A 13,509-nucleotide genomic window follows, 5' to 3' on the forward strand; every position below is an offset into this window, starting at 1 on the left:
TTCCCTCTGGTCCTTCCCCTTTCCCCTCCACAGGGTTTTCCCCTTACAGACCTCTGTATTCTTAGCACTTTGTCCCTATCTCACCATACACACTCATCCACTCATCGCATTAGAATAATGACCATTATTTACTAACCACCCGTTTGAAGGTGGGCACTGGGCTAGATACCTGACATACATTCCCTCTTTGTAACCATCACAACTACCCTCATTGATAGATGTTACCATCCCCACAACCTGCCCCAAATCGGTTACCATGTGGGCGACCCAATTCCTTGCTTACTCTGAAGCATATGCTCTTTCTACTGTCAGCATGTGTTCGTGCAAAAGCAGGCACAGCTTCAGTTCTCAATTAATATGTGCTGAGAGACTGAAAGACATACCTACACTGTTTGCTTCCAACGAAGAAAAAGACGCAGAAAAGCATTACTCCAAAGGGAACTTTTCTTTTCTATCCCAACTTGTTGTGTCAGATAATACCCAATGGCCCCAGCATCAAAAGAAACCAGCACACACACAGAGGATCAGCCAAACGCAGGTGCAGGAACCAACAGCAACGTAACTGCCAAGGCAACAAGCCACACCTTACCCACCATCCCTGTCCCCTGGAGTTTTGGAAGGCCTTGGCACTGCTACTTCTCACCCTACTAAGGACAGTGTAGAAAAGAAATAGACAGCCTCTAGTGAGTCAACCCCCCCATGTCCTCTGAGGGTATCCCCAGTCAGCCAACGAGACTTAGTCAACGGTAAATACATTTGCTGTAAATCACTGGAAGAAACGGTTTTATTTCTCCTGCATCCCTTTCCAGCCGAGTTGCAACAGAAAAGACTACGATGAATTCCCCAGTTACGTTATGGTATTGAAATTTCATCTGCAATAGCCCTTTTGGTTGCCTACCTAAAGAGGACAGTTTGCATAGCACACAGCACAGCGCCAAGCACAGAGCGAGGGCTCCAAAAAAAGTTTCTATTATTATTGGAATACAAATTCGTGCAGCCGATAACTATTTGATACCACGCATCAGGAACTATGCCAAGCTGGGGTTAAGTGCTAAAGCAAAATCAAGACTCTCCGTACACGGATCTTTTTGTCAAAAGGCTATTGTTTGGGTAACTAGGCGCTGCGGTGCGTTGGCCCACCGCGCAGACGCTCTGCTTGCCACAGGAAGTCAAGAATCACCTGGAACCCAGTATTAAGAAAATATTTCTTCCCATGGGCTTTCAGTAAGGTGGAATGGCTTTCTTCGTGAGCTGAAACCGTTTTTAGGTTTTCAGTTTTATTATTGTCGGGGAAGGCCCCTTTACCACGCGGGCCATTTCCTGCAAACGGGCAGCTCGCAGCACTTCGCCGAGCCCCAGGCGCACGCCGGCCCCGCTCCGGGGACACCCGGTCGCCTCCCCGGCCCTGCGCGCCCCGGTAACCTCTCCGCTCGCTCTGCGTTCAGCACGCGCGCCCAGCCAGGCGGGGAGGCCGGCCGCCTGCGTCTAGGGCCGGGGAGACGCACGCGCGGCGCCCACGTCCGGCGGCGCGGCGTCGGACGCTGCGGAGGATCGAGAAGGATCTGGAAGAATCCGGTTAGACCGGGGGGACGGGAGGAGGAGCCCGGGAGAGCGCGCGGCGGGGGCGAGGGCTGGCCCAGGAGTCCGAGGGTCCCAGGACCGGGGCGGGGCCAGGCGGCCGGCGGGAGGAACGAACCAGAAACCACCTTTCGTAGGAGCGCCCTCAGCGCCAGAGCCCGAACAGGCCGCCGTCTCTAGAAAGTTCTCCCCCCACGTCCTTCGCAGCCGCCCGGCTCCTCCCAGCCCCTCCCTCCGCGGCGGTGGAACCAATCGCTCCCCCGGCCGCCCACGACCCACCTCCTGCGCCCGCCCGCGCCGGAGCAGAGGTGCGCGAGCCCCGGCCGGCCGCCCGCACAGCCGCGCACTGACCGGCGCCCGCTGCTCAAGGAACGGCACGATGACCGCCGAGGAGACGAAGGCTGCAGAGAGCGGAGCGCAGTCGGCGCCGCTGCCCCTCGAGGGGGTGGACATCAGTCCCAAGCAGGATGAGGGCGTGCTTAAGGTAAGGGGCGGGGGCGCCCCGGGGCGGCGGGGGGCGCCGAGAGCCCGTCGCCGCCGCGCTCCAGCAGCCGGCCGGGGCTCGGGGCTCGGACGGCCGCCTCTGCAGCCTCCCGGCCGGCCGTTGACCGCGGCGTGCAGCCGTGGCCGGGCGCACCGCTTTGCTCGCCGGGCCGCCGGTTCGGGGCGGGAGGGCGGCCACACGCTCGGAAGGAGGTCTGGGCTGAGGGCTCCCCTGTCCCCCAGACCCGGTCACCGGCCCCCAGGCCCGGGAGCGCAGCCCCTGCTCCGGCCGCCGCGTGCGCGGGGAAGGGCGCGCCGGGGGGGCGGGCGCGTGAGCTGCGGGGGGCCGGGCGGCGTGCACCAGCCCTCTCTGCGACCCGGGACCTCGCGGCCGGCTCCTTCCCTGCCGCCGCCGCCGGGGAGCCCCCCCGGCCGCCTGCGCCTCGGGGTTGCGGAGCTCGCCGACCCTGGCAGTTAAACATTAGCCAGGACGCGAAGCGGGTCCCAGGAGTTATTTCCTGGCCTGCCGGCCTTTGTGCGACTTGGCGCGCGGACCCGGCGCTCTCCGCCTTCTCGTCACCCCCTTTCTAAAGGCTGGGACCCGGCTAGGTCACCCGCTCGGCCATGCTGTCCCCCTCCCCCCGCCCCGGTGCACGCCGGGACCTGTAGTTCACCCCCCCTCCCCGGGCCTTCCTGAGCGCGGGGTGCGGGGCTGGGAGGAGGTGCTTTGCTTGGGCGCCCGAAACTGTGTTCCGCCCGAGGAGCCGGGGGAGGGGTCTGGGACCCAGGCATCGGGGCATCTTGACCCACGTCAGGACAGCCGGCCGCGGTTCGGAGCTGGTTCTGCGCTGTCCAGGACAGCGAAATCCTAGCCCGGATTCGTGCCCAGTCCTCACCCAGCGTCTCTCCTCCTGGCTTCCCACTGCTCAGCCCCACGTGCGCGTGTGCCCTGGGCGAGCTCGAGACCTCGGGGCGCTCTTAGCTGGTGCAGAACGCACCTGGCTGCTCTCCCAGTGGGGACGCGGCTTCCCGGGAGACTCATTTCCCCTTTGATTTTCCACTCCTTCCCCTTTCCTTTTCTATTGCTATTCAAGTCCACATCCATTCCATCGTGGAAGCTTTCCCTTAGAGGGTGACCACACACATACCAGGGAGCCCACAGAGCCACCTTTTATAAATGGTAAAGAAGAGAAGCAAGAGTCTTAGAAGTTCCTGGGGAATACTCTGGCCCTGAAAAGGATTTCAGTAGCCTACCAGTCACGAATGCTCAAGTCCCAAGTCAGAGGTTAGGGCCTCGTTGAGAGCCTGGGCTCACCTGTAACCTGGTGATTGCTTTTACCTCACCTGGACTGCTCCTGTTCTTTTCATTATTCATATTCCTCTTTTCTCCCTAAACTAGATCCTAATCTGATTGATGACTGATGTTTAGAAAGAATGAGGAAACGTAGCATAAATACTTTTCCCTTTGTTGCTGATAATTATTCAGCCTTTCACCGGTTTAGTCCTGTAACAACTCTGATAGGGATTATGGTTACTACTTTAGAAATAAGGTCTGGAGAGCGAAAGTGACTTGTACAAGAGCATACGGCAAAAACTTGAACTCAGGTGTTGTTTTGTCTCAAGTGTTTCACACCAAGTCACGTCGTAGTGGAAGACAGGGAGGTCAGTTGGTTCTAACCAAGCTCCACAGCAGAGTCATTTGATGACGGTCTCGTCGAGTTACAAGGAGGCAGAAGAGTCTGTTTACGTTCTGGTCAGAGGCGTGTGGGTAGTCGTGGTGCCTCTGCGTCCATCCCCAGGTGCTCACCTTCTCCCTTTCCTCCAGGTCATCAAGCGAGAGGGCACAGGCACGGAGATGCCCATGATCGGGGACCGAGTCTCTGTCCACTACACGGGTTGGCTGATTGATGGCACCAAGTTTGACTCCAGCCTGGACCGCAAGGACAGATTCTCCTTCGACCTGGGGAAAGGTGGGCATGGTTAGCGGTCTGGTGAGATTGGGGTGTGTGAGCTGTCGCAAGCAGAAACAGCATTCTCAGGAGTTCAAAACGGAAGACTTTGTTACAATCTTAATTTTTTCTTTTTTTTTTGTTTCCGCTGTCCTGAAACTATGTTGATTTTTTAAATTTTAAAAAATTTATTTCCTTGTTGCGTCAGATCTTAGTTGTGGCAGGCAGGCTCCTTAGTTGCAGCTCACCGGCTCCTTAGTTGTGGCATGCGAACTCTTAGTTGCGACATGCATGTGGGATCTAGTTCGAGGACCAGGGATTGAACCCAGGCCCCCTGAATTGGGAGCGCCGAGTCTTAACCACTGTGCCACCAGGGAAGTCCTGGAACTGTATTGATTTTTATCTCTCATTCCCCTGATCACCTCTGAATGCCTTGCTTCCTCTTCAAGGATGGATTGCCTCGTTTTCTTGAACCCCTTTGTTCCAGAGTTGAGTGGTTTTTTTTTTTTTTTTTTTTTTAAGTGGTCTGCAATCAGGTTTTCTATCTTCCTGGTCCCATTTCTAAAGAGTGTCCAGCTTCCCCTTGGGCATGGGACAGTAAGTCTCTGGGGCCACTGTTTGAACTCAGAGTCAGATCCCTGCCAAGGAGAACCTGTTTGTTTTCTTTCTTTCTTCCTTTTTTTTTTTTTTTTTTTAATAAATTTATTGGGCTTCCCTGGTGGCGCAGTGGTTGGGAGTCCGCCTGCCGATGCAGGGGACACGGGTTTGAGCCCCGATCCGGGAAGATCCCACGTGCCGCGGAGCAGCTGGGCCCGTGAGCCATGGCCGCTGAGCCTGCGCGTCCGGAGCCTGTGCTCCGCAACGGGAGAGGCCACAACAGTGAGAGGCCCGCGTACCGCAAAAAAAAAAAAAAAAAAAAAAAAGAGAGATAAATTTATTTATTTTTTGCTGTGTTGGGTTTTTGTTGCTGCGTGTGGGCTTTCTCTAGTTGTGGCGAACGGGGGCTACTCTTCGTTGTGGTGCGTGCGCTTCTCTTGTTGCAAAGAACAGGCTTCAGTAGTTGTGTCTCACGGGCTCTAGAGCGCGGGCTCAGTGGTTGTGGCGCACGGGCTTAGTTGCTCCGCGGCATGTGGGATCTTCCCGGACCAGGGCTCGAACGCATGACCCCTGCATTGGCAAGCGGATTCTTAACCACTGCGCCACCAGGGAAGTCCCGATCTGTTTGTTTTCTGTACCCACAGGGGAGGTCATCAAGGCTTGGGATATTGCTGTAGCGACCATGAAGGTGGGGGAAGTCTGCCACATTACCTGCAAGCCAGAATACGCCTACGGCGCGGCGGGCAGCCCTCCCAAGATCCCTGCCAACGCCACGCTTGTGTTCGAGGTGAGTGGCCACAGGGAGCAAGGCAAAGAGCCAGCCTTGGTCTCAGCCCAGGACCTGGCTGCCCTCCAGCGCTTCCTGCCTCTCGGAGACACTGTAGCGAAGGCTGAGGGCCTGCCCTCGGGGGAAGGGGAGGAATGGAGAGAGCGGCTAGCTCTGCCGTGCATGTAACCTGCTGCCGCCAGAAAGTGGTCAGTGACGAGGGTTCAGGTGGGAAGAGGTAGCCACGCACCCCTTTTCAGACTTGAAGCAGCAGGATGAGGGCTTGAGGCCTGTTTATCTCTGCAGCGGTGCCCAGAGGAGATGGGTCCTGACTGAAAGGAATCAGGAGGTCATGATCTACATAGAGTGGTGACTGACAGCAGAGAGTGCTGGTGCTCCGGAGATAAGAGGAAGGGAGGGATGCCCGCTGCGGGGGGCGGGGGCGGGGGCGGGGAGGAAAACCTCTGCTGAGGAGCTGGAACTTGACAGCGTTCCGACCTGAAGGTGGTTGATCCCTACCGAGTGGACGCCGGGAGAATGTTGGCAAGGCTGGTGAGAGGTGGTGGGTGGCTGCTGGCGCCCGTCAGGCCGAGACTGTCCAGTAGCTGGGTTGGGGCTGTCTGGAGGGCACACTGTTACGGGGGTAGCGAGCGCACAGAGCGATCTCCTGGGTGAAGTGAAGCCCTGCGGCCTGCCCGCGTCTGCCGAAGCTGAGCCAGGGCAGCTCCCAGGAACCTCGCAAAACTGCCACTTGGGCCACTCCTGCTGTCGCTGCCCTCGCGGTCAGACCTGCTCTGGCATTTACTGGGGACTCTTCCCAGTGAGAGAGGAGCTGTGACCCCTTACACCTTGTCCCACAGGTGGAGTTGTTTGAGTTCAAGGGAGAGGACCTGACGGATGAAGAAGACGGCGGAATCATCAGGAGAATCCGGGCTCGGGGGGAAGGCCACGCCAAGCCCAACGACGGCGCCCTCGTGGAGGGTGAGGTGGGGCCGGGTGGGGTTTCGGGCAGGTTCTGGTGTGCACGCCCTGGGTCACCAGTCCTCGTAGTACCCTTCTCTGTGAAGTGAGGGCCTGAACCACGTCCTCTTGACGCTCCTCCACGTCTGAGAACGCCGAAGGGCGTTTGGGGAGCAGGAAGTGACGAGGCAGCGGGGGCGGCTGCAGCGGCATCCTTCCTCAGTCTCCTGCCTGCTCACGCCCCTGGTACGTCGCCTGTCTTTCACGCCAGTTGCGCTGGAAGGCTACTACAAGGACCAGATCTTTGACCGCCGGGAGCTCCGCTTTGAGGTCGGCGAGGGGGAGAGCGTGGATCTGCCGTGTGGGCTGGAGAAAGCCATTCAGCGCATGGAGAAAGGAGAACATTCCATCGTGTATCTCAAGCCCAGGTGAGGTACACTTTGGCCCAGGTGTGGCAGTCTGTAGAACAGCTGGGTGGACCAAGGTCGGATCTACTCGTCCACAGTGAGTTGTGTAACCGGCCCTTTGTACGCCTCCCCTGCGTGCGGTCACCGTGCTCTGGGCACCCTGCACGCACACCATCACGATCTCCTTGAATCCACACCTGCTGTTTTCAGTCATGCTGCTACAGCTTTCCCTTTCTAGTGACATGAAGATTTTCACTTTCTGTTCATTCAGTCATTAACTGCATTTATTGAAACACACCTACTGTGTGCCGGACACAGTGCTGAAAATCCTCAGTTATTCGGAGACACTGTTGCCACCTTCTAGTGACTCATTGCTCTGTGGGGTACCATTTAAATTAGTAATCGTGCCCGTGTGTAATGTGAGTTATTAGAAGGATTTGTAACATGCTAAGTAAGAGCCCAAGGAATGGTGTGAAGAGGTCAGGGAAGATTTTGCCAAGCAGGAAACATCTGAACCGAGACCGAAGCGATGAGGAGGTACTTTGCAGGAAACAGGAAGCCCTTTCAGTGTGGAGCAGGTTAAGTGCTGCTGAGATGACCTAGCGTTTTCCTGCCCCACAGCTATGCTTTTGGCAGTGCTGGGAAGGAGAAGTTCCAGATTCCGCCGAATGCTGAGCTCAAGTATGAAGTACAGCTCAAGAGTTTTGAGAAGGTGAGTTTGTTCAAGGTCTTCCCTACCCTGAAGTCAGGGCCCACCCTGGACGTGACTCCCTGGGGTGGCTGACAACTTTGTTTCTCCCTTGGGGTGCGGCAGGCCAAGGAGTCCTGGGAGATGAGTTCAGAGGAGAAGCTGGAACAGAGCAGCATCGTGAAGGAGCGGGGCACCGTGTACTTCAAGGTGAGCCTGCCGCGCGGCCCCGAGCACGCTCCGAGGAGCAGACAGGTCGGCCCCTGCGGCTGTGGCCAAGTGGACCCGAGCCGCCTGCTCGAGCCGGCGCTAGGGGTTGGGCGGGGCGGGACTTTCTCACGCCTGTGGGCCACCGGTGTCGACAGGGTATGACGGCAGGGGCCCACCGAAGCTGTGCCGGGTGCCTGAGCCTCCCTCCCATTCCAGGAAGGCAAGTACCAGCAAGCCCTGCTGCAGTACAAGAAGGTCGTGTCCTGGCTGGAATTCGAGTCGAGCTTCTCTAACGAGGACGCGCAGAAGGCGCAGGCCCTTCGGCTGGCCTCGCACCTCAACCTGGCCATGTGTCACCTGAAGCTGCAAGCCTTCTCGGCCGCCGTCGAAAACTGTAATAAGGTGAGAGCGAGGGCAGCGTTCCCGGGCAGGCCTGGGCGAGCGGCCGGCCTGTCTGGAACACGCCCGCATCGACTGGGGCACAGGTAGCAGGACGGAGCCGTGGGGCTCTCAGGTGCGGGGCCCAGAGGCAGGGCTGTGGGGAGCAAGTGGCTTGGCCTCAGTGGTCGGAGGCAGTGGCCCAGCGGTGGGCAGAAACACTGGATGGAAGAACCGGCTCCGTGTTCTCTTCTCCCCGGCTCTTTGCCTCTCCCTCCTGTGCACCCACTTTAGTCTAAAGAGGTGGACTTCCCTGGTGGTCCAGTGGTTAAGACTGTGCTTCCACTGCAGGGGGCACAGGTTCCATCCCTGATGGGGGAACTAAGATCCCATAAGCCACATGGCACGGCCGGGGGAAAAAAAAAAAAAAAAAAAAACATGGAAATGTCACGGGTTCTTGTCTTTCATCTAAAGACCTGTCTTCGCTGTCTGCCTCTTGGACTAAATGAGGTGCCTTCCTAGACCTTGGTCCTTTCCGTGTGGTGCCCAAGGCTCGTTCTTCCTGGGGTGGGGCCTCATCCTGCTGAGGGCTGCCTCGGGAACCCAGTGCTGGCCAGAGAAGCTGCAGGATCTGAGGTCTTGCTGCTGCGTGCTCCCTGTGTCTCAGGCCCTGGAACTGGACAGCAACAACGAGAAGGGCCTTTTCCGCCGAGGAGAGGCCCACCTGGCGGTGAACGACTTTGACTTGGCACGGGCTGATTTCCAGAAGCTCCTGCAGCTCTACCCCGGCAACAAAGCCGCCAAGGCCCAGCTGGTTGTCTGCCAGCAGCGGCTCCGCAAGCAGCTTGAACGGGAGAAGAAGCTCTACGCCAACATGTTTGAGAGGCTGGCTGGGGAGGAGAGCAAGGTGAGGGTGGGGACGGGGAGCGGTTAGGGTGGACAGGGACAGAGGCATCCCTTCGTCCCCACCCCCAGCCCAGCCGGGGCGGGCCCTTTGTGCCTGTGCCCGTCTGTGCCGACCCTGGAAGCCTGGAGCAGCAGCCCGGGCTCCCCGCTGTCCGGCCCCCTATGTGTCAGGAGTTGGCTGCTCTGATGGTCTTCCCAGCCTGCATCCTCTGTGCCTGTTTAAAACTCAGGTTTCAGAAACTGAGGTTTAAATAGGTAATGCGTGTACGTGGTTAAACTCAGACGGCACACAAGGTGTAGTGGAAAGGCTCCCTCCCCCACCCAGTGTGCTGGCGGGACAGACAGTGATCCCTGGCGACAGGCAGTGGGCTCTGCCTACTACTTTGTGCATCGTCTTTTCTTCACGTCATACCTGGAAGCTTATTTCACATCAACATGTGAAAGAGCTTTCACGTTCGTTCTTAGGCTCATGTAGTCTTCCACTGTGTGGATGTATCATACATATCTTACTTACCCAGGTCCCGATTTCTTAGTCTCCCAGTGTTCTAAACCTGCACTAATAGAAATATAATGCAAATTATATTTGGAATTTAAATTTTCTAATAGCTGTGTTTTAAAAAAAAGTGTAAGGTGAAATTAATTTTAATATTTAATTCACCCAAGGAATCTAAATATTGCAACATGTAATTTTTTAAATTGCATTTTTTATTTTTTTCAGATTAAGCCTTCAAAATCCAATGTGTATTTTATACTTAAATTGTTTTGAACTAGCTGTATTTAAAGTGTTCAGTAGGCACATATGGTCGTAGCTGCCATGGACAAGTAGAGTTTTATACAGTGTTGCAATAAAGTGAATTCATAATTTTGTACATGAGCAGGTGTATCTTTAAGTCGTACATGGAAAGGGAATTGCTGTGTCCCTATAATTCTATTAGCAGTTAGAATTTTTTTTTTTAACTTGGGCATGAGTATTTCTGGGTACAGACCACACCTGGTGTCAGTGTGTGCTAGGTGATCACTTGGGTGCAGGCAGGTGAGAGTGGGGATGTGGGTAAGAGTCACCTTTACTGTCAGGGGGCAAATGAGAACTGGAATTTACCCCCTTCCCCCTCTCCCTTCTTGCAGGCCAAGGCCACGGTCGCTTCGGGAAACCAGGTCACTGACACAGAGATGAAGGATGAGCAGAAGAACGATGTGGCAGGGGGCCAGCCTCAGGTGGAGGCCGAAGCATAGCCCCGCCAGCCCTGCTCCCGGCTGCCTGACCCCTCCTCCCTACCCTCCTCCACCCTGTTAGTTTTGTAAAAACTGAAGAACTTTGAGTGAATTAGACCTTTATTTTTCTATCGGGTTCGATGGTGGCTTTGGGGGAAGGGGGGAAGGAGCAGGCTGGGGGATTGAGGTCGGGGGTCATTTTAGGTGGTGTCACCCCCTTCCCTTCCCCCATTCCACGTGAACGAACGTCCCTCCACACGCACACTCACGAGAACGTTATTTATTTTGCTTCCTCTGTCTTCTCTGTCCGTCTTTCAGGTGGTAGAAGGGGGCATGACGTGGTAGGGATGTGAGGTCTGACGAGAAGGCGGGGTGGGGGGGACCCCTGAACAGCCCCTTCCCCCCCATTTCCTCCTCGTGGACGTGGGTGCTGGGGGCACGGGAAGCACGGCTGTGCCCGTTACTTCTCTCTCCTTTCCTCGCCCCAGGTGGTGTGGCTGACGCTGCCTTCTGGTGTCATGGTGACCACCCCTGTGCCCCCTCCCATCAGTGTCCCTTCTCAGCCAGGCGTGTCCCACCCCCTCAGCCTCTTCCCTGCACTTGCTGAAGGTACAGGCTCACCTCAAGTTCTGTGCTTGAGCAATAAAGTGGAAACAATAAAACCTGGGTGTTGGGCAGCCCTTTGTGTTTGGCCTCGGGGGGGCGGGCATGGGCAGCTACACCAGGGGGCAAAACTAAGGGAGTCGCCCACCCCATCCCCAGGGGCAGCAGCTGACACCGAGCAGGGCCTCCTGCGCACCACACGGGCTGTAGTGGGGCCTGCGCTCAAAGCCTGCCCGTGGGTCTCCCACACTCCTCCCCCCAGCAGCCTGGCAGGTTTTCAGTAGCTCTGGTTTCTCTTCCCTAACACTTGGGAAGAGGAAAATATATAAACATCTAAACTACATTGGGACCAAGCGACTGAGTTTGCTTTGAGGTTAGATTTGCCTACTTCTGCCCAACTGATCCAGTAGAAAGTTCAAGCTGTCTTGGTTTCCTAACAAAGTGAACCCCCTGGTGTCAGCCACGCCTCTTGCCGTTTACACAAGGGAAGAGGGAAGAACAGTCATCAAGCCTGGCAACACCGGCAGCCCCTCAGGCCCACTGTCCAGCTTTCTTCTTGGCCTTAATGGGGAAAAGCTTATGCTTTTTCCTCACTGTGCTTTGACCCCTGGCTTCTATAGCATTCTGGGGCCCTGGGAGAGAAGCCAAGGGGCATGAGTGAATCATGCTGAGCCTTGGACGATCTTGACTGCAGGCCAGAGCCTGTGTCTATGCCCTTCTCCCTTGTCTGTGTGGGCTGTCTAGTCCTTTCTGCCTGGTGATATGGTTAGCCTGCCCACCACATGCCTGTACAGTTCCTTCCAGAAGAAATTTCTCTATACTTCCACTGTGGAAGATTAATTTCTGTGAAAAAGTTCAAGTCGTACAGCATAGCCGGTGCTAGAGCCAGAACTAAAATTTGGGTGTCTCTTCTCCCAGTGCCACTGCTTGCTCTCTGCTGGGTTCACATCATAGCCCTGGGCTTAGGGTTTGTGTCTGGGTCTCTTTGGTATTTCAGGATTAGACTTGCCCCTGCAGCCCATGATAATAGCTAACCCTCACTAAGCACTTTTGGTGTAAGCCCAGCCTCACACAGATTAACTTAAATCCTCGTAACCATCCTACAAAAAAGGTATTGCCCCATATTACAGATGGGGAAACCAAGGGTCAGAACTTAAATGGAAAGATGATCTGCCTGGAATGTGAGATGACCTCTTGAACAAACCCAAACTGCCCTGAGGTTCATGTGACCTCAGGCAAGTTGAGCCTCTTTGCTCATCTGCAAAAATGGAGACGGACAAAAAGCATGCCTGAGGTTCCCTCCACCTCTGGATGCTTCTGTAGGATTCCAAGAATTTGAAACATAACGAAAAAAAACCCCAAACCATAACTGCACTTCTGTAGAACCCTGGAAACTGGACAAGCCTTGGTTTGTGTGCCATTAAAACTGTCTTCTGAGGATGTTTTAGTGCAGTGGTCAGAAGTCTTTAAGGTTAAAAATAAATGCACCACCTACTCCACTCTGCTCTGGGTCGGGCGCAAGTGTAGTTCCCAGTCAGTCACACCCTCCTCACCAACACTTAAATCTTTCCATATGCAGAGAATGGAGTAAAGAGAACCAGTAGCAACCAGAACTGAGCTGTTCCTGCAGACTACCACGTGGTCTCTGGAAGATCTTAAATGGGGTTTATCTTGTCCTAGTGCTGGTCCAAACATCAAGTTCTATAGATTTTTATCTCCCGGGTATTTGCAGTCCCCGTTCCAGCAGCCCTTTCCCAGCGTCCCCACGTGCCCCGACCCTGTTTGCCTGTCCTGTGAAAGGCTCCCACGCATTCCCATGTGCGCCCCTGCGGGTCACCGTGTGCTGCGTCCCAGCCGAATCCCTCCAACCACTTAAGCGCTGACTGCGCCTTTCCAGCCCGTTTGGGCTGCAGGTCACACCCCGCGGGCCTGGGCCAGCCTGCCGTCCCAGCATCGGTGCACTGGACTCCACCCGCCACACCAGTCTGAGTGAGAGGGTGAGCAGTGAATCTCATTTCAGTTGGAGAAATAACACGTGGAAGATGTTTTAGGCAGGACTAGTAACAGGTAATCCCTTTTCAGGAAACTATTGCTTGGAAATAAACAGTGGAACCTTCGATGCCCTATTCCTTCTGTCTTAAAGACCAACCTTCTGGGTCCCAAAGCAGCACTCCTCAAAGCCTTGTAACCCTTAGGTTGAAAGGACAGTGGGCTTAGGGCAGTGCTGAAAAAAAGCCAATGCAAGTGTGAGAAGACATTCTTGTCCTCTTTCTGGGAATCGTTATTGCTGACTTTACGGCTGCAGTTCCCCAGCTGCTTGCCAACCTCGGATAACTCGGATGCACCAACTATTCTTAATTATAAAACACAACAAAACCTTATTTAGCACGCAATGAACACTCAATATACCACTTTGGAAGGCAAAGTGAGAATGTGAAAGATTCACAAAGTGGTTCTAGGGACGAATGATCAAGAAAAAGCAGTGCCTTGGTGAACTGAGAGTTCCTTGACTAGAAGAGAGGACCAGCCATACCCTGTCCCCCAACCGGAGACAAGCACGTTCCCTTCAGATCTCCAGTCTCCGGTTCCACCGTTAGAAGAGCCTCACACATAAATGGTTACGTTTGTATTTTTTTTAAATTGAGGTGAAATTCACATGGTTTTAACCATTTAAAGCGATCAATTCCGTGGCCTTTAGTCCCGTTACAATGTTGCACAAGCACCACCTCTAGCGGCTTCTGAAACACTTTCACCGCCCTTCGCGTTTCAAGC

At 55.3% G+C, this 13,509-nt stretch overlaps 1 protein-coding gene across 1 annotated transcript; it reads left to right on the forward strand.

Moving 5' to 3' along the window:
• The first annotated feature begins 1,765 nt into the window (after nt 1–1,765).
• Nucleotides 1,766–10,246, forward strand: FKBP4 (FKBP prolyl isomerase 4). Its single transcript, XM_081248153.1, has 10 exons — nt 1,766–2,062; nt 3,887–4,031; nt 5,252–5,394; nt 6,234–6,354; nt 6,605–6,761; nt 7,362–7,452; nt 7,555–7,638; nt 7,855–8,040; nt 8,684–8,923; nt 10,048–10,246. Exons 1-10 carry the CDS (start codon nt 1,958–1,960, stop codon nt 10,153–10,155), a joined length of 1,380 nt encoding a protein of 459 aa, XP_081104279.1. The 5' UTR covers nt 1,766–1,957; the 3' UTR covers nt 10,156–10,246.
• The last annotated feature ends 3,263 nt before the right edge of the window (nt 10,247–13,509 follow it).

This window comes from Mesoplodon bidens, assembly GCF_964165515.1.
Source record: "Mesoplodon bidens genome assembly, chromosome: 11".
NCBI classification, from domain to species: Eukaryota; Metazoa; Chordata; class Mammalia; order Artiodactyla; family Ziphiidae; genus Mesoplodon; species Mesoplodon bidens.